This window comes from Notothenia rossii (assembly GCF_949606895.1).
Source record: "Notothenia rossii genome assembly, chromosome: 9".
In the NCBI taxonomy this organism is placed as follows: Eukaryota; Metazoa; Chordata; class Actinopteri; order Perciformes; family Nototheniidae; genus Notothenia; species Notothenia rossii.
Window position 1 is genome coordinate 4,798,479 of NC_136907.1, and position 21,388 is coordinate 4,819,866.

General features: G+C 41.5%; 1 protein-coding gene across 2 annotated transcripts in view; it reads right to left on the reverse strand.

The window, feature by feature from the left end:
- Positions 1–6,118: 6,118 nt before the first annotated feature.
- tmem132e (transmembrane protein 132E) overlaps positions 6,119–21,388 on the reverse strand; it is a 532,636-nt gene continuing 517,366 nt past the window's right edge. For both annotated transcript variants that reach the window (XM_079649699.1, XM_079649698.1), the window contains exons 8-9: positions 20,015–20,209; positions 6,119–10,364 (exon numbers count right to left, since the gene is read on the reverse strand). In XM_079649699.1, the coding sequence (XP_079505825.1) occupies positions 9,273–10,364; positions 20,015–20,209 (1,287 nt within the window). In that variant the 3' untranslated portion in view covers positions 6,119–9,272. The remainder of the gene's footprint in view (positions 10,365–20,014; positions 20,210–21,388) is intronic.

Genomic DNA, 21,388 nt, shown 5'->3' on the forward strand with positions numbered 1-21,388 from the left:
ACCTGTACTTTCTACTTCTCTCATTTTCCAAACAGGCTGGTTCCTTTAGTCTGAATGTGTGTTTGGTGGCGTGATCATTATTATTTAGAGTCATTGCGTGCCTATTGATTTGAACACGATCCGTGTATCCATCACTTCCTGGTCTTCTCTAAAGAAGAGGGACCAATGAAAACGTTGTCATGTTGCCGTTGGTCACCATGGAAACATTCATTAGCTAACAATGACATTATTGTTCTATTAATATAAAGGGAGGTCAGGTACTCTTTAAAACAGCTGCTAGTTATGGGTACTTTTTACTGAAGTACATTTCAAAGCCTCTTTACTTTGACTTGAGTAAAGAAGTTTAGTCAGTACTTCTACTTTCACCAGAGTATTTTTAAACACGAGTATCTGTACTTCTACTCGAGTAAAGGATGTGTGTACTTTCTCCATCTCTGGATGTGAACACTGGTTGGGAGTCCCTCTGCATAAATGACCCTTTATTACAGGTTAGATGAGGCCTAAGGTGTGCTCACAGATTGATTCACTCTGAGTCACCCCTGCTCTCCACATTGAAAAACTGAATCTATTCCCAGGCTGAAATGCCACTGACATGCGGCATCAGAGAAATAATATGTTAAACCAGACAAATCATGTTATTACCAAAGGGGCACTGAGGCTGTTCTCTGGGCATCACCTGTGTGTTATTAACTGAATCAGCTGAGATGGAGGACCACTATAGTACAAAATGACAGAAACGCATGCTGTAAAAAGCCTTCTGTATATATATTTCCATTTTTGTCACAGCCATAGATTGTACATTTCACAGCCTGTGATGTGACCAGCTGTTAAATCCAGCATTTTAGACCGTAATTGCCCACAAATGTACTGGTAATAGTCAGTCATTTTCTGATTTAACATCTAGTTTTAGACTGCAATTCACTTTTGTACCCGTGTCAAATGTGGTTATGATTTACATTACTTATGAATGTTTAAAGAACTGGGTGTTGACAGCATGGTGTAAAGCAGGGGTGTCCAACCTTTCTTCATCTGAAAGCTACTTTGAAAACATTTAAGCGGCCAAGAGCTACTTCCATCACATCGCTTACATTTATTCACATAGCCCTCATCAGTTGAATTAAGTTACTTTTGTACACGTGTGAAATTGCAATACCCAAAGCTTATATCAAATCTTAACTTCACATCAAGGTCCAAGAAAACAACTTCTCACATATTATTATGGCCCATATAGTACGTACATCACGGACAATTCACATAAATGTCCTTAATCAATACCTGACAAGCATCTTATGGCACATGTGTAAAATAAGTCTCCAGTGTATGGTATTTATCAACTGAAAATAGCAAAAGGACATTCATACTCTGCAATCCAAGACTTGATTAAATCCACCAAAAACCTGACATGACGATAACGAGTGTGTCTGTGAGCCGCAGCGACACGGACTGATTCAGACTCAGAGCGGGTCATTCTGCTGTTGGTTCTGGACTGGGGTTGCCAACCCAGTCTCACAAAAAAACGTGTAATAACTACGTTTGTCCACAACGTAGGACGTAGTATTTCTACAAAAACGCCTCTGAAATTGTAAGATCCCTAAGTTTTTTTTCACCATTCATTCCAATGGCTGGCGTCGATGTCACGTGATCTTCAAATTTCTCCCTGCAGAAAAAAAAAACATGGCCGAACTTCGTTTTATTCTCGGTGTAAAATGCCTATTTTAAAGTTAGTTTTGCCATTAAAATGCGTTTTGATGTCATTTGATGCGAGAAATATGAGTTGTTATTTCAGATTATGTGTGCTGTGGATGTACATGATCTTTAGTTTGCTCGTTATTACGAAGATTACTTCAGGAAATTGTGTCTATACAACGTTTTCATTGTTACCAAGGTGGTTGCTAGGGACGCTGCTATCGATATTATTTCTGTTATGTTGTGTAACTGTTTAATGGTGTTATCTTTATTGCTACCCCCTTCCCCGTCAATGTATAGTGTTGGTCCGCAGCGCAAACGTATTAGTTTAACAAAATCCGCATCTAAAATTGTGGCATACGTTATTTTCCCCTGTGCAATTCCAGTCTCACATGTCGAATCTCACATCACATCGTCATAAACAAATACCGGAAACAGACCGAAAACACTTTATTCCGAGTGTGCTTGCTTTTCTCTTTGGAGGTCATCACATAACAGCATTGTAATACACGGTTTGGCTGCATTAAATATTACATATCTGCTGTAATTCTCTATTTATAGAGCCTTGATGAGAAGACTTCTAGACAAACATGAGGAACTGCCGCCAACACTGAAAACGTGACGTGGATCATAAATATATCAACATTAAACAACATCTTACATTTATTTTCACACAATACATCTCCCGCAGTATCAACACTAATTCGGCTGACTTTTATATTTGATCCAATTGGTAGATAGGCTGTATTTACACCATAAACGTGCACTCCTGATATAAAGGGACACCTAGTGGTTAAAGCATGTTATTGAATTTCATTATTTGTATTATTAGATATTAATAGGATCCCTAGTATAATTAAGCAATAGCTCACGACAGGCCGTGGTATGCCCCCTTAGCTGTGATATAATGAGCATATATCACGGCCTGAATTGAGCTATTGCTTTTATAAAACGGTTACCAAGTGTGGCAATATGAAAGAAAAATACACATTCTAATTTAAATAGTTTTTATTAGTAAATAATGATGTTCAAAATAAAATAGTCCCTCCGTTGCCTGCATGAAACATAGTGCTGTTGCATAGCAACCACCTCGCACTAACAGCTAGCGAACATATTAGACAGAAAGCGTTGATCCATTATGTGGCTATTTATTTACATTCATGTGCATGTTGCCGTTTATTGTGCACCCACTGAAAAACTGTCCAGCATCAGTAGCATGGCTTACGAGGGTACTTGAGGTTCAGGTTGTTCGAGGCTGTTGCTTGGCGTGGCGAGAATATTGCTCCACTTTCTCCGGTCCCCGAGATTCGGCTTCCAGTAGCTCTGGAGAGAGCTTTCGCACCTGTGGCCACTAACGGTCATCACTTCTCCGCTTTGTTTCAAGACCTGCATCAGAAAGCTTTTGGATGGTGGTACTTTTCCAGTTTCCAGCTTTTTTTTTTGGAGATAGGTACTGCTCAATCCTCTCCTCCATAGTAAGACCGAGGTCGAAGTTAATCTTAAATGTTTCCATCTTATGATTTGTAGGTTTGTTTCGTAACGGAAGAAATTTAAATATATTTATAAAACTGACAAGTCAAATCAAGCAATCGGATTGGTCGATAGCGTTTTTGCGGACCTCTTTGATTACAGATTTGAAAACATTGTTGCTTGCTTTAAAAGTAGCACAATTCATGATGTCAAACCTTGGAAAGTGTCTAGATATCCCTGCCCTAATGCCAAAGGAACTGCACACTGAATATGTTTTGTCGTTTGATGTCTATGTCTGGACCGCTGCGTAAAAAAGAGGGTTTCTGCCACGTTACTTCTCCGCTGCCTTCTTGTTCCAGTTCAGCCCAACGGTATACTGTTTTTCTCAGGCGCGGAGGGATACTGACTTGTTGTGAAAAGTAACTTTCAATTCTACCCGTGGTATACGCTCAGTATATCACAGCTAAGAACCAATCAGATTGCTTGATTTGACTTGTCCGTTTTATAAACATTACTCGTTATTCTCTACTAATAGTTAATTAAAGACTGTATATAATGACTATTTTGCACATCCCTTTCAAGATTTCAAGATTTTCTAAGGTTTATGACATATATACACAAACGGTGTAGTTATGCAATGAATGAAACACTTTGTGTATACCTCCAGCAATGTTAACTATGTTGAAGCACTTATTTTAACTGATATTATACATATGTATTATACTCTTATAAGATGTATGTAGATAGTATAAGAAATGTGCAGAATATGACAGTTTAATGGTGCATAAATACACAAATATTGATAGATTGATAGGGTTAGGGTAATGTTGCGAATCGAGTGGCCTGTGTTCATCGTCCATAACATACGCCTGCCCATACCATAACCCCACCACCACCATGGGCCACTCGATTCACAACATTACCCTAACCCTAACCCTCACACCAGATACTGACTGGTTTTCGGACCCCCCCAGACCCCCCAAATAAAGCAAAAATGCACGTTTCAGAGTGGCCTTTTATTGTGGCCAGCCTAAGGCACACCTGTGCAATAATCATGCTGTCTAATCAGCATCTTGATATGCCACACCTGTGAGGTGGGATGGATTATCTCGGCAAAGGAGAAGTGCTCACTATCACAGATTTTTTCAGATTTGTGAACAATATTTGAGAGAAATGGTTATTTTGTGTATGTAGAAAATGTTTTAGATCTTTGAGTTCATCTCATGAAAAATGGGAGCAAAAACAAAAGTGTTGCGTTTATATTTTTGTTCAGTGTAAGTCAGAGCTCATACTGTACTATCTGAAATGAATTTCATGTGAAATTTGAGCCTTCATAAAGACTGAATACGTGTTTTTTGCTTATTCGGATGCAAATACTTCAACAGGAATACATTCTTGTGTTACCCCCTTTATATATAAAATTCACACATAAATCTCTTCATCTTTAACATGTTGTGTATTTACCTCTATTGTGTTAAAGTTTTGACTGAATATCTACCACTTCTGTGTGAAGGCCTATGTACTGAAATCTGGTCCATAAAAAAGCAGCTGATATTATTTTATTAAGAATCCATATTTGTGATTTTTGCAATTAGATGATTGGTTTGTAGAAATACCTCGGAGTGTGAAGATCTGTTCAAACTGTAGCACAACAAACTTATTTTCAGCTCGGCCTCATAAACCCACTATAACTCTCTCCTAATGACCCGAGCGCTTTACCTGAGATCAGAAGGCTTTGATCTCCGCTGCCCAAATGAAGCGAACAGGAGTAAACACTACAAACTTCAAGAACACAGCTCCAAGTATGGATCTTTGTTGCTGAGTACAGTAGGTTTCTACACCCTCCTCTCAGCAGGGGTCTTAATGCTGCTGCCGGTGTTGGCAGTGACTATTATCGGACTGCATTCAGACTCTGCACAGCGGTGGGGGGGGGGGGGGGGGGGGGGGGAAACATCATTGATTCGTGGATTTCAAACACAAGTAGGACTCAAACAGCAATCTGATCAATGGCAGAAAAACATGCGTCAGCTAAATCGTCAGATGTAAGCTACAGAATGGAAAAAATAAACAAAAATAAACATTCTTATGTAATCTATTAGTTTAAATCTATTTGCAAAATGTCATAACATACGGTATCAATCAGACATGTTTTCAATTATAATACCAATCATAATGTGAAATATAAAGTCATTCTTATATACAGCTACTGAGACCGGATTGCTAAATAAATGGCTGACACATCCATCCATCCATCCATCTTCTCCCGCTTATCCGTGGTCGGGTCGCGGAGGTAGCAGTTCCAGCAGAGAGCCCCAAACTTTCTTTTCCCCTCATCAACCAGCTCTGACTGGGGGACCCAAAGGCGCTCCCAGGCCAGCGAAGAGATATAATCCCTCCACCTGGTCCTAGGTCTACCCCTTGGTCTCTTCCCAGCTGGACGTGCCTGGAACACCCCCCTAGGGAGGCGCCCAGGTGGCATCCTAACTAGGTGCCCGAACCACCTCAACTGGCTCCTTTCGACGCCAAGGATTAGCGGTTCAACTCCGAATCCCTCCCGGATGACCGAACTTCTCACCTTATCCCTAAGGGAGACACCAGCCACCCTGCGGAGAAAACCCATCTCGGCCGCTTGTACCCGCGATCTCGTTCTTTCGGTCATGGCCCATCCTTCATGACCATAGGTGAGGGTAGGAACGAAAATGGCGCGGTAGACAGAGAGCTTTGCCTTCTGGCTCAGCTCCCTTTTCGTCACAGCGGTGCGGTAAAGAGACTGCAGTACCGCTCCCACTGCTCCGATTCATCTCACGCTCCATTGTTCCATCACTCAAGAACAAGACCCCGAGATACTTGAACTCCTTCACTTGGCTGACACAGTAGAAACGAATTTAAAGGATAAGAAAATGGCTGAAAAATACTCTGGTTTTCTTCAACACTCGCAGGTCAAATAAAAAAATACACCATGTCATGTATGTATTGCATTTTCTTTAGTACTTTACATATAACGGGAAAAATACAAGGGTTTATTTTCAAGAGAATACAGGAAATTCAACAGTGCTCTGTACAATAACATATGACTGTGAGTGTAGTGGTTACTTGGCACAGACTGAGCCGTGCACATCGTGCACAGTTTCCGGGGGGGGGGGGAGGTATAAGTCAAGATGTTCAATAACATGTAGTAAAAAGACTAAGTTTCTATTAGCAGCTTGAAGGAAATACAAAATGAGCAACATGTGCACCACCACCAAAGCAGCATTACAAAAAGAGTTAAAATGGAAAGGGGACGGGGGAAGTAGGGTTTAAGAATCAATGTGAGACGTACTATAACGGGAACACCCAATGGAAACAGTGTGTGAAGCTGCTATTAGATACTTAATCTGTCTTAGTGTTGTCACCAAATTGCGCTGACCACATGAACACAGCCAGGTTTAGCTCATAATCCTACATTCATCCTGAGAATCCATCATTTAGGGTTAGGAGGGAAACACTTTGGGCTGGCTGCTGCTGCTTCTCTTCGTTTCATGGCAAATCGTGTTGATGCTGAGGGCGAAGGCAGGGCTTGGACTGTCAACATAGAATGTTTTTAACACAGATTGTATATAATCAAAGAAGAATCATTCATTTCAACCACATGGAAAGTAGAGAGGGCATGCAGTAAACCAAACACTTAAAGTCCCAATCCAGGATCACATGTGGATCTATATACATGTCAAATATTGAATAGTTTGCTGATTGAAAATAATCTCATTGCAACTTTCAGATGAGTGGAAAGTAAAGCCTGTTTTGCTCCAGTATTTACAATGTTGCTGTAAGCAAACCAATTCCATCTTTCAGATCACATTAAGCACTACTGGTCACCAGCCAATGAATAAGGAGCTCAGGAAACACATCTTAAATATGAGTTTGGATTGAATGATTTCTTCCCATATAATTCTGTTTCAGTCAAACAGCGCTGCCACAAATAGAACAATTCTGGATTGGGTCTTTAATAAGGCTGTGGGGGCTGAAGAGCAGCGAGGATCTGCAGTAAAACCATGACAGATTTGATTGACATATATGGTACCGTAGAGCTGAGGCTCATTATCACCACATAGGGGAGCAAGGAACATTAGTTTTCTCACAGGATCACCAGAATAAGTCAAATGACATAAAAGAAGAATCCAAGCCCTTAGATACAGAACGTAATGAAAGGAAAGGGACACAGAAACACATTTTTCATCTCATGGCTGCTTCATTAGTCCTGAAAATAACATGTGAGATCAGAGCTTGAATAACTTCAACCTTCAGACGTCATCTCCAATGATCCACACGACAACTAAAAAGCAGCTACACTAACAGGGCAACTAAATACTATTACCTCTGCTGTCTCCATGCTCTCGCTCGCCGGCTGCCTTTGCGATGTTTTGATTGAAAACTCACTGAAGATGTGTTCTTTCTAAATCTGCCTGCTCTTTTCCCTTTTTCTGCTCGAGTGCATTTTCAAACCGGTGTCAGTAAACCTTTAAACAAAGCAATTAGCACTTTCTGCACAACAAGACCTGCAAATGACATCCACGAGCTGAGCTGTTTAAATCACGTTGATTCGTCAATGAAGCCAATCCTGAGAAACTTGTACACGTTGTCACAGCCACACAACTCCTGATTTCTTTCCTTCTCTCGCCCCGCCCCATTGAGTTCAGTCAAAGCAAATGCGTGACCTCGATACATGTGTTCACTGGAACAAAATAAGAACAACTTACATAGTAGAGTGTGTTTTCAAAAATGACGACATGAGATGGCCATGATTCAAACGATGGAGACAAATCTATCATTTATTCAGCAGTCTTTCTTTCGAGTGGATGACATTTCCTGGAGAGTTTCGAGGATCTTGTGTTCAGCGCGACTGTTTCCAACTACGTTTGTTATTTTCCCAGAAGGCTAGAGGGTAGAATTTGAGGAGAGAAAAAATAAATCATCAAAATATTAGATCTGTTACAATTCTGATGCATAGCAAGTCTCCGTGTTCAACAGTCGAATGTTAAAAAGCTACGGTTCTGTCAGGACATCGTCAAGGGGAACCTTCTACTCACAACAAGACGAAAGTTTGCAAGACTTCAACCGGCTTCCAGCTCTTAGTAAGGAACTTGTTGAACGTTCGTGCTCGATGCGGTATATACATATACTAGAGAGGAATGTCTGCATGTATGTAGGCCTGGCACGGCATGCGTGTAATGCATTATAACATATTTACTTGTGTATGAATGATTATATAATTACAATACAAACATTTACAAATTTGGAAATAGTTGCTGATTGTGCCTCGAGATCCCCTTCCATGCAACGAAAGTTAGAGACCCTCACAATAAACGAGCTTTTCTCTAATTCTACCTCATGCTCGAGATCAATTGTAGCATTTGTACATCTTACTACGCCGTCTCTAGCCGTGGGGAGAAAACAGGGTGAACGCGTTGATATAAGAAGTGAACTGTGACCATTTTTATAAGGCATTAGATTTGTTCAGGACCAAGAGGACTGCTTCTGACTACCTATGAAATGTAGAAAACTGTAATGAAGGAACATGAGTACAAATCATGAGTGTGCTGCACCAAGAACAACAAATGAAGAAGGTTTTGCCATTAAAAGAACGCTCGTCCCACTTTGGCCAAAACAAAAACGATTATTTTTTAAAACATAGCGTTCACGAGAGTCTTTGACCGTTTTTTCGTTCATCAAAGGCATCTTTGTTTGGAGTAGGCAAAAACACCGATACCCAAACAACTTCTAATATTCCTGTCCGTGTCAGGCTGTTCTCTAGAATACAATCCTGGAAATCAAAAGGAGCTGCAGCAGCTCTCGCGTCTGGCCATGGCTCAGCTTCCCAGTGAAACACAGCCAAGATGTACAGACTTCTCTAGTGATTGAGATCTGCTCAAGTCTTTGGCTTCCTTGCATCCTCGTCTGTGTGAGCGTGTATGAGATTTCAGCACAGTGCAAACTAAATGGAACACACCCTAACCGAAACAACAGTTGGCCTTTTAGTCTGTGAAAAATGATCTTTCACTTAGGTGAAAAAGAGAAAAATAGAAAGGAACGTTTCTTTAGAAAGCTGAGAGCCGTGCTTCACGCTGCACCTCACCACCTCAGGCTATTTCCTTTATTCTGCGCATGTAGTCGTGCAGTTCCTCTGGGTCCTGAAAGCCCATATCCTGGCACACCCACTGAATGTCCTCCTCGTCTGCTATGGGGATGGAGTTGTAGGGCAGCTCCTCAGTGGGAAGCGTGGTGAAGGTGGTGAACTTGACTCTCTTGCGCTTGGAGGTGGGGGAGCTGGCCTCCTCTCCTCCGTTCTCCTTCGTGGACCCTCCGGAGCTGCCGTCTCCCCGCCCGTGAATCTGGCTCTGAACGCTGGTCTGGGAGCTGCCGCTGCTGTGGTGGTCCCCGTGGCAGCAAGTCTGTACGCTCTCCAGAGGATTACTGGGACTCTCTATCTGCTGAGGAGACAGCTCGCACTGGGCCCTCAGCGGCTGGCCGTTTCCCAGGAACACCCAGTGGTGGGAGTGGTCCATGTTGGCCTGACCCTCGGGGGGGATACGCTTATGGCGGTACTTCAGCACGAAGACGATGCAGTTGATGAGAAACACTAAGATGGCCAGACAGAAGACTCCCAGCAGAGCGTACATGCCGATCTCAAGGTCAGTCATGTTGCGAGGTGAGTGCACAAAGTCGTCTTCCTCTTCTTCCTCCTCTTCTTCTTCATCGTCGCTCTCTGTTGGTCGCTCTTGGTTGCTAATGGTGGGGAAATTGGTGTAATCGATGGGAACACTGGCAGGCTGCTCATTCGATGTCTCATAAACTCTTCCACTGATGTTGGGATCAATGATTGGCCGCCTGGTGAAGGGGGCCAGCTCTATCTCCCCCTCGGTGGTCCCCTCCTCCTCAGAATCCTCCTCTGGGCCGAAGCGGACCTTCACATAAACCGAAGCAGATGCGATGACGCTCTTGCGCTTGGTCTTCTGACAGGCCTCACAGATGGTCATCTCTAAACGCACCAGCTCTCCGGATCCCTCCCCTTCTGCCACGACCACAGGCCAGCGCTGCTGAGGCTCCTGGGAAACCATCACAACCCTGTCATCCAGCGAGGAGGCGTTGAAGTTGTAGTCTTTGGGATCAAAGTTAGTCAGAGTGGCGGCTGTGTTGTCACTGAAAAGCATCCAGATGGACAAACTGGCCTCCTGTCAGACGAGAGAAGAAGAAAACACAGTTTGGTTGAGTTGTTTCTTACACTTCAAAACTAGTTTTCTTCAAAACCAATATAAAAAAGAACAAACAACTTTACAAAATGCATTAACTTTCCAATAACACGACAAGGTATTTGAATATTTACTGGTATCACAACAGAAATAATCATGATTGTCTGTTCTCAGATCATTAATATCCAATCACAACTTGATCACATTTTAATAAGCGAGGAAATGAATATCCTCCAGGGAATGCCCTTGATATTTTCTTACTCTGAGCTCATGAGAAAAAGTTTCACAAATAAAAAAAACTAATTTCCAGAAGAAAAATTCTCGGTGTGTGGGTTAAGACGGACAACCAATATCTACGCCTCTAATTAGAGGGTGAAGAAATCCCACATTTTGATTATTAGGCGGAGAACAGGATACTGTAGGATTCATTGGCGGAAAGGACTTTGCATTGATAACAACAGCTCCATATATTTCCACAAGGCTCATTTTGAAATGAGGTTGAGAATACATTTAAAAGCAATACATTTTGATTGACAATTCTTAACTACTGTTGCAATTTAATTGTGCGTCCTAATATTAAAACTAGGGCTGTCAAACGATTAACATTTTTAATCAGATTAATCACAGCTTAAAAATTAATTAATCATGATTAATCACCATTCGAACTATGTCCAAAATATGCCATTTCTTTATGTATATTGTTGTGGGAATGGAAAGATAAATGAAAGAAGGCGGATATATCCATTTAACATACAGTATTTTTATTATAACATTGTTCTGTGTGTCAAAATGAAAGACAGCCCACACACCTATCAATCATCAAACCGTGGGGTCTTATTTCATTACGCGTTGATTTCTATCAACAGGGGGGTACTTCAGCAAAGTCGACGGGGGGGGGGGGGGGTGGGGCTAGTGAAGTACTTCGTGACCACAGAGCGTGAACGTTGTGATCAGCTGTTTTAGCGCAGTTCTCCAGTGAAGGGGGGGGGGGGGGAGTCTCCCTCCGCAGCCGGTTGGCGTAGTTTTGGCACAATTCCGTTGTACAGACCGACGTTAACAGCAGCCCTGTCTGTGCACACGGAGACCGACTCTGTCGTCCGGTGATCTAACCGCCTTCTGGAAAAGCTTCACAAGTACGTCGGTACGCAAATGTGGTTTGTGACACAAGTGACGGTACGCATTTCAGATTACGCACATAACCTGCGTACCAGTTATGTGCACCCCTGTACTAAAGCAAATGATTCTCCGTCGGGACTTCCTGCAACAACACCACGCCGTTATCTTGATTCTGATTGGCCAGAAGACATTATCAAAGATGCTCTATTGAGAAGACGATCACTACGTGACAAAAGTTTTCAAAACCGTTTCTGGTCTTCGGTATTTCCAGACAAGTGGCTACTGAAATCAATCTTACTAACTGCTGTCTGTGCAATTTACTCCGCGCGAGTTGGCGGACTTTATTTTTCTTACTTTAACATCATTTTTCATGGTGGGGCTAAGGTGGGGCTAAGCCATTTCTTGGTATGGCTGTAGCCTACCAGCGCTGCCAATGGTGGGATGTATGGGGCGGGCCATTCTGCACATGCGTTAAATATTTTAACGCAATTAATTAAAAAAATTAATTACCGCAGTTAACGTGATAATTTTGACAGCATTAATTAAAACATGTAAAAATAACAATGCTTAATGACTTTGTGGAGCCTGAATTGCTTCCTTACTACTTTCTAAGTAATATCAAAACCAATTATACACATTAGGACAAACAAGTTCAATCTTCTTTAATCTAACTCTACTGAAAGTCTATCAGGGTTATCCTTAGGCTTCATAAACATGTCTACCTTATCAAGTGGAGCTAAGTGTTGGGCAGGAAAGTGATGAATAGAGTAAAGGAAATGTAAAAATGGTGACAGCAATGCAATTTCTCCGAGGTTCTTGATAATATCCGCAAATGAACAAAAAGTGTTAATAAAGTTCAGCAGACTAATTCAAAAGGCTGAGACTCTGCCCTGTGTTTATATCCAACATAAGAATATTCGAATGCTTCGGATCTATTCTTCATGGCCCGTGATTTGAATATCTGTTCCCAAATGAGCCTTTGAAGTTCTGGACTTGCTCCAATCCCCCAAATCTCCAGGGTGTTTGTGAACATCCGCAGTGCCCTGTGCTCAGAACAAGCTTTCACACGCACACATACGGCCTTCCTCTGATCTGCACACCACTTTCAAGCACTGAGGAGGAGGAGGAGGAGGAGGAAGGGGCTACAACACTGCAGCACACACTGATAATAGGCTCATACGAGGCGTGTGGCACAGTGGATAGAGCCTTGGTGTTCTGATCAGGGGGTCACAGGTTCAAACCCCACTGCAGTCAGCATGTCGTTGTGTCCCTGAGACACTTCACCCCAAATTGCTCCTGGGGGGATTGTCCACAGTATCGAGTATGTAAGTCTCTTTGGATAAAAGCGTCTAACATGTAATAACCCACACACAGTTGCATGTGCTTCCAATGATGAGCATGTGTCCAGTCTCTCTGTGTTTGTTGTGTGTGATGTTCTCATTTAGTATCACTTTCTGAGCTCCCCAGCGGAGAAACTGTATAAAATGAGTTCTTGGTGATGGTAACATCATCTATTCGTCAGCTCATAGAGTTGTATTGTGAACCCGGAAATGTTAAGAACCCCAACGTTTTATGATAGAGTTGTGTAGTAGGGGTCCCCAGCACATAGAAACTGCCGGATGATAACTTGCATATGTTGGGCCATTTGAACAATTAGCATACATTGCGTTAATTAGCATTATAGCTTATGTATGTGGACAAGAGTAAAACAAATGGCTTGGCCGATCTTTGGGGGGTATTGAGGATGCTGAATCAATTTCTGACTTTTTCAGGACCAAGTTTTAAATAAAAAGTGGCAAGATTTCTACTCTCGAAGGGCTGACTTTGATTAATTCTGGGAGGATTTTGAAGATTGAGTGGACTCTGGATCATTTGGATTGAACAAAAAGCTTATTTATTTGAAAATAAATTGCCACAGTAGGGATAATAATGTTCATCTTTTGCTCTCTATATCCAATGGTCACGACACTCCTCAAATAGTCCAAATCAGCCTAATGAGAGTGCACATATTGGCCCTTGCAATTTTGTATCCTAATTGGGCAAATTGCCAACATATGCAAGTTAGCATCCAGCAGTTTCTTTGTGCTGAGAACCCTCATTATACATTTCTATCATTCAACCTTCAGGTACTCAACATCTCGGGTCCACAATGCTGGCAAGACTAACAAGCATCTGTCGCAGAGTGAGCTTCGACAGCGGTGTCCATTAAATGTAGGCTGCATCTGAAGAGCCCTTTGTTCATAGCTTGCTCAAACATCATCAACCATCGCTGACAAACAGGGAGCATTTCTTTTCTAAAACAGAGTTGGACAGCTTCTAGGCTCCCCTTTTTTTTTTTTGAGATACAGACCCAGCCTTTCCAGGACCAAACATCCCTGTGGTCCAATTTGGACTGCTGTGTTGCAGCGGTGTCCCACTGAGAGGCAAACTTCTATCGGCCCAGCGTGACAGCGTGAAGGCAGCCTTTGATATGGGTGACTTCAATAATACATTGAATATGGCATATCTGTTTTTATGAGCTGACTCCGCAACGAAAGAGCTGATAGAGGGGAAAAAGGCAAAGAATGCCAGTTTATATGCGGAAAAAACAATTTACACATTTTTTTATTCCCATCCAATGCATGAAAGATATACATGTGGCGAAGCTATTTCAAAAAGGAAAAAAGGCCTCAAAGAACTGACGAGACCCAAAGGGAAATCTGGACTGCGATGATATTATTTTGTGCATCTAGCTTGACAAACCTTTGGCACACAGTTAATGTAATCTGTGCAATTAAACCAATAGGACAGCTGTACAAGAGAGCTATCAAGGTGTTTGACAGAAAGCCAAATTCATACCACCACTGTACCATCCTTGATAAACACAATTTCTTAAGTTTTGACAATTTTAAGTCTTTGAAAAGTATGTGTTTTAATTATAAATGTTTACATGGACTGTGCCCCCCCCCCTCCCTCCCCCTCCCTAAGGGGAATTCATCGACAGAAAACACACTGGACGCTGCACTAGGTCAGAAACCAGAGGAGACTGTGAGGTCCAACGTAGACGGACCACTTTTGGACAAAATGTCCTCTCCGTTAAAACCTCTTAAGCCCCACGGACCCGGATCCGCGGCCGAAATGGCGTCATTTGCAGGAAACAACGTCTAAGGAACCTTAATATTTAATAAACTATAAATATTTTATATCCATATAACGGGAAAAAACTAGTTTAACTGATCTTTCTCATTATTTTTTTCAAAAAAAACACACAATGCTAACAGTGAGCCTCAATGCTAACCTATTACTGCACCAAAAATGACTCCTAGCTCCCTTATTACTTATCCTAGCTGCACATCCAACACATCGTTTATGATCGTAAAGACACAGAATCTAACGGTGCCCACCTCAACACTGAAAAACTCACAGGTTTATCATTACTTTGAGAAAAAAGATTATTATTTTAACTCTTTTAGAAGGGAAGTAAGGTCATTTGTTCTGGGAATGTCATTTTCGAGCCTGAAACCTGAAAAACAGGCTTGGGGCTTAAGAGGTTGGCAGCTCATCGTGGAATAGCCTCCCAGCTGAGATACGGGATTGTCCCACTCTCAATAACTTCAAAGGTCAACTCAAAGAATGGTTGAGAAACAAACAGACGTGTAATCACCGCTCAATGCACTTTAACACAGGGGCATCTCCTCTTGCACTTTATATGTCGTTGCTGCTACATCGTATCACCATGTCATAAATACTTGTGTATGCTGCTCTTGCTCTTTTGCACTTTTTGCACATCATGTATTTTGTTTTTACAATGTTTGTAAAATGTAATTTTCTTAAATGTTTCATGTGAGGGACTGCGCATGGAAATGAGCTCAAAGCTAAATCTGGCACTGTTACGTTTGTTACATTTTTAATGTTTTAAGTGTTCATCACTGTGCATTGTCCCTGACAAATAAACGATTAAATGAATACATCAATTAAAGTAAATTAAAGTTAGAGTGATATTCTGAATGAGGAAGTTTCCTATGATTGACTTCCCATTTTTCTTTGATTATGGTATCACGGAATATACTTGTGGATGTAAATGAAACATAAACAGCTTGGATTATAAAATATTCATACGCAGAAAACACTCCAGTGGAAATAATGCAGCAACTCTAAAATTAATAATACCATTTAGATTGATTAAAGGGGACATATTGTGCTCATTTTCATTTTCATATTAGTATTTATTTAGTGCCTCTACTGATATGTCTCCATGCTTTAATGTTCAAAAAGTGTGGGAGAGAAACTTCATGTGGAGGTAACACAGGGATTGTAGCCTTTGCAGACCATTGACATGCACTAAAACCAAAATAACACACTCCAGGAAAGGGAAACACCCCAAATGGCATAATATGGCCTCTTTAACACCTAAAATTGATATATAATGTATGTATATGTGTACATATGTATGTATAGAATTGTGTTTATCTGTGTGAGTATTTAATAACGGAATTATCTTTTTTTACTTTATCCTGCAACTGGATGACTAGCGGGAGAGCGACTTCTGTATAAGCTTTTATTTCTGCCCTCCTGCTTCTACTAATTTAGTTTGTTTTTATGGACGTATAAACTGTCTAATTGTTGAAATAGTAGAATACATAATACAAAAATAAATAAAAATAATTATCAACAGTAACAGTGGGTTAGTTGTATCACCAAAAATAGTCTATTGGCGCATTTCCACTACACGGCCTCACTCGGTATGGCTAGGCCTCGTTAGGACTGGCTCACTTTAATGCGCATTGCCATTACAGTTTAGGAACTGGGGTAGTATCTATAGTAACGCAGTGTAGGCGGAGCCCTGACGTCATCTTCAATGAGAGCCCCAGAAAAGCAACATCAGCCGTTAGCTGTTAGCAATCAGAGCTCACAGCTCCTCATATCTGTTCAGAAACTAGACAAAAGTTAAACAAGTCCAAACCACAGACTGTCTGCGTCATGGAGAATACAGTCGCTGGTTTATTTATGTCTGTAGGCCGTTGTTGTGAGTGTGGACGGACGGAGCATATACAGCGTTAGCTTAGCTGATCTCCATTTAGAAAACAGACATTTTAAAAGGTTTCTCGCCTGCCGTCTGTCTGCAGACTCGTCAAAGCATTAATTCATGGTTTTTACTAACCGGTATCAGTATGTTGTTACTTCGGCATCATTTTGAAACGTTTATTACAATTAAATCACGGTCAGATATGTTCATCTTGTTGTAGTTGCCAGCGATTCTCTGACTAATTTAGAAAACTCAGCCCGACTCAGCCCGGTTGTTCCTGGCCCTAGAACCACGATTTTATTGGGCCAGAAAAACTGTGAAAAACTGTGAACTGGGCCCCGCACGGCTCGGCACGCTTAAAGCGAGCCCCGCGCTGCAGTGGAAACGCGCCATAAGTGTCTTTGATTTCTGAATGTGTTAAGTGGGAGGAATAGAATAATGCAAAGAGACCTTGATAGTCCAACGATTCCGTTTCATAGTTGATATGTTTCAATCATTTTTAGAGCAATAGAGGACATTGACAAAGTTTTCCTGTGAAACAGAATCAAATGGCTTGAAATAGCTCCAGCTCCTCCGAGAGCCTCGCTGCAGGGGATAGGCTGCCTTTTATGGCCCGGCCTTGGAGAGCACTTAGGACAATACATTACAATAATTACATTTCAAGGTGGCCAAGAAGCGGAGAGCAAGAGAAATTGGAATTTAATGCCCGCTTCTCTCTCACTGATGCTTGATGTGGTTGTCGTTGCACTTTTAGCTACTCGCAGGCCAATGAAAGGACAAAGAGGGAAAAGTACACACACACACACACACACACACACACACACACACACACACACACACACACACACACACACACACACACACACACACACACACACACACACACACACACACACACACACACACACACACACACACACACACACACACACACACACACACACACACACACACACACACACACACACACACACACACACACACACACACACACACACACACACACACCTCTAGGTGAAACAGTGCTTCCAATTAATTCCTCTGCATAGATCCGTACTCCTGTGCAAAGAGACGGTGGCAAACAAAAAGCAGTTTCTTTTCTTTCACCCTGAAGTCTTCTCATTTCTCACTTGAGCAATAAATCCATTTTAGGAAATGTGTTTGGACGTACCAGAAGCTTAGCTAATGTGAAAGTTGCAATGAAACAGTATGGAGGACTCTTATTAGTTTACTGCCGCTGCCTTTATCTGGTGTCCTTGCTAACCATGCTGGCTGGAGCTTAAAAGATTTAGCCGGGAAATTATATTTAATACTTTGAAGTGAAACTAGTGTCTGCTTGTTGATATAAATGCTGAGGGGATTTGAAAAATACACTTCCTTTTAACGCTCGGGAGACAAAAGTAAGGAAACACATGAAGAAGAACGTTTATGTGAGGGCAGAAGAAGCCGCACCACACGTACTGATAGTAATCGGTTCATTGACACATTTTAATCTATTTAAATAATACAAATATGTTCTTTTTTAATATTTTATCTTTTTAGCTTTCTAATTTTGGTATGTATTTTTTTTTATTAAATATGTTTCTTAGATAACTTTTAATAATAGAATTGTGAAGCACCTTGAGATGACGTTGTTTTTAAGGTGTGCTATACAAATACAAATTACGTTTAGACCCTCTAAGTAGGAGTGTGTTGAGTTACAATATTGATACGGATGAGATTCAAAAGGGTTTGACAAGTTGTTTTGCTCAATCTCATGTGCAGAAGACGATATTAAGTGCCAGAACAAATGAAGCTCAGCCTAAGTTCAACCAGGAAGACCGTCTTTACTCATTCATTTACTATTCCCATGTAACTACTCTCTCTCCTCTCAATAAGTGATCGGGGGCGTCGCTCTCCAGCTTAACCAACCACTTCGCTCTATTCCCAAGAGCCTATCATAGCGCTTTGCCTAACCTTTTAAGTCTGCTCTCCCCCCTCTGACAGCTGTCATTTCAGGTGACTCGACGCAACCCTCCTCCCCCCCTTTGCACCTCCTGTCCCTCTGAATCCAGGGTCAAGCTAAGCCCCTCCCCTTCAGACCGAACCCAACTATCCATTCACCACCACCACCAGGGTCAAGCTAAGCCACTCCCCTTCAGACCGAACCCAACTATCCATTCACCACCACCAGGATCAAGCTAAGCCCCTCGCCTTCAGACCAAACCCAACTATCCATTTACCACCACCAGGGTCAAGCTAAGCTCCTCCCCTTCAGACCGAACCCAGCCATCTATTCACCACCACCAGGGTCAAGCTAAGCCCCTCCCCTTCAGACCGACCCCAACTCTCCATTCACCACCACCAGGGTCAAGCTAAGCCCCTCCCCTTCAGACCGACCCAACTATCCATTCACCACCACCAGGGTCAAGCTAAGCCCCTCCCCTTCAGACCAACCCAACTATCCATTCACCAGGGTCAAGCTAAGCCCCTCCCCTTCAGACCAAACCCAACTATCCATTCACCACCACCAGTGTCTAGACCCCAGGGGGGTTTCATCAGATCGGTTCTCCCCTCCCGAATGATACTTCCTGCACAACGGGGCCTAATCGCCAAAACTCCATTACATTCATTTGTGTATCTGCAATAAATATGTATTCTTACATCAAAACCGTCTCTCCTGATTGAACAACAGTAAACATGGAGAGTGACTTGTGATTTCATTTTGTAAAGCCCTTGTGTTGTATGACAAGTGCTATACATGTAGAAATAAAGCTTTATTATTATTATAGTTATTATTACCAAGTAACATTTTCTGTAGTCCCCAATAAGGATGCGTTTGTCTGGGAGATGCAGCGAGGCCCCGGTGTAATCTGTCTACATTGTAGCTTTGAAAGAAGTCTTTGTTATTTACCTCAGTCAGATAGCAGGTGATTGCCTTTAAAAATATTCCGCATGTGTTATAGTGTGACCTGGAACATTTCGTGACACCGGTCTGTTTTTATCACAGTCGAATGGACTGTTTATATTATTTCAGGCGGTTTCCGAGTCTCCTTTTTATTGTGGGGATTTGAAAATAATGGAAATATTAAAGCGTTTTTTGAAATCCAGGGATGTCCACACTTGTAGTGGTATTTATCGATCCCTGAGTGTGAGAAATGTCGCTGCTCAAATGTATTTATTTGCCACAAACCAAGTGCCATTATCTTTAATAGAAGACAGACCTTTCATCCATCAATATCTCTCAAGCTCTGCAACTCACACCAAAGGTCTATACGTCCACATTTCAGTCAATCTTTACACCACTTTTATGAAGCCACTTGTAAAGATATTTGAAATAACTTTCAACATGTACAGTATATTTCTACTTTCTTGTTTATTTCTAGTCTTTTTAATTTGTATTGTACAATGCCATGTCTTTTTATGCTGCTGCAACACAACAATGTCCCAAATTGGGATCAATAAAGTACCATCTTATCTTATCTTAACAGTATCAATAGCTTTCTGTTTTTCTGCACCAATGATGGGTTACCTGCTTGGGAGCGGTGAGTGTCTGGACGCCGGTTGCCTTGGCGACCATGGTGTGGCTGTTTCCAGGACTCGGCTGTAGAGACAGAGTCAGGCCGGAGATGGCGTGGACTTTCATCTCCGTGATGGACACCTTATCGTCCGTGACGGAGAACGAAGACTCTCCCAACACCGCGTCCACGGCCAGAGGAGACTCCACCTGCAGAGAGGGAAGAGGTTAGTGTTTCTCAGAGATGGAAAACACATCCTTTACTCAAGTAGAAGTACAGATACTTGTGTTTAAAAATACTCTGATGAAAGTAGAAGTACTGACTAAACTTCTTTACTCAAGTAAAAGTAAAGAGGCTTTGAAATGTACTTCAGTAAAAAGTACCCATAACTAGCAGCTGTTTTAAAGAGTACCTGACCTCCCTTTATATTAATAGAACAATAATGTCATTGTTAGCTAATGAATGTTTCCATGGTGAACAACGGCAACATGACAACGTTTTCATTGGTCCCTCTTCTTTAGAGAAGACCAGGAAATGATGGATACACGGATCGTGTTCAAATCAATAGGCACGCAATGACTCTAAATAATAATGATCACGCCACCAAACACACATTCAGACTAAAGGAACCAGCCTGTTTGGGAAATGAGAGAAGTAGAAAGTACAGGTATTTGAGTTCAACATGTAAGAAGTAGAAAGTACAGGTATTTGGGTTCAACATGTAAGAAGTAGAAAGTACAGGTATTTGGGTTCAACATGTAAGAAGTAGAAAGTACAGGTATTTGTGTTCTAAATGTGAGAAGTAGAAAGTACAGGTATTTGTGTTCTAAATGTGAGAAGTAGAAAGTACAGGTATTTGTGTTCAACATGTAAGAAGTAGAAAGTACAGGTATTTGTGTTCAACATGTAAGAAGTAGAAAGTACAGGTATTTGAGTTCAACATGTAAGAAGTAGAAAGTACAGGTATTTGGGTTCAACATGTAAGAAGTAGAAAGTACAGGTATTTGGGTTCAACATGTAAGAAGTAGAAAGTACAGGTATTTGAGTTCAACATGTAAGAAGTAGAAAGTACAGGTATTTGTGTTCAACATGTAAGAAGTAGAAAGTACAGGTATTTGAGTTCAACATGTAAGAAGTAGAAAGTACAGGTATTTGAGTTCAACGTGTAAGAAGTAGAAAGTACAGGTATTTGAGTTCAACATGTAAGAAGTAGAAAGTACAGGTATTTGGGTTCAACATGTAAGAAGTAGAAAGTACAGGTATTTGAGTTCAACATGTAAGAAGTAGAAAGTACAGGTATTTGAGTTCAACATGTAAGAAGTAGAAAGTACAGGTATTTGTGTTCAACATGTAAGAAGTAGAAAGTTCAGGTATTTGTGCTCAACATG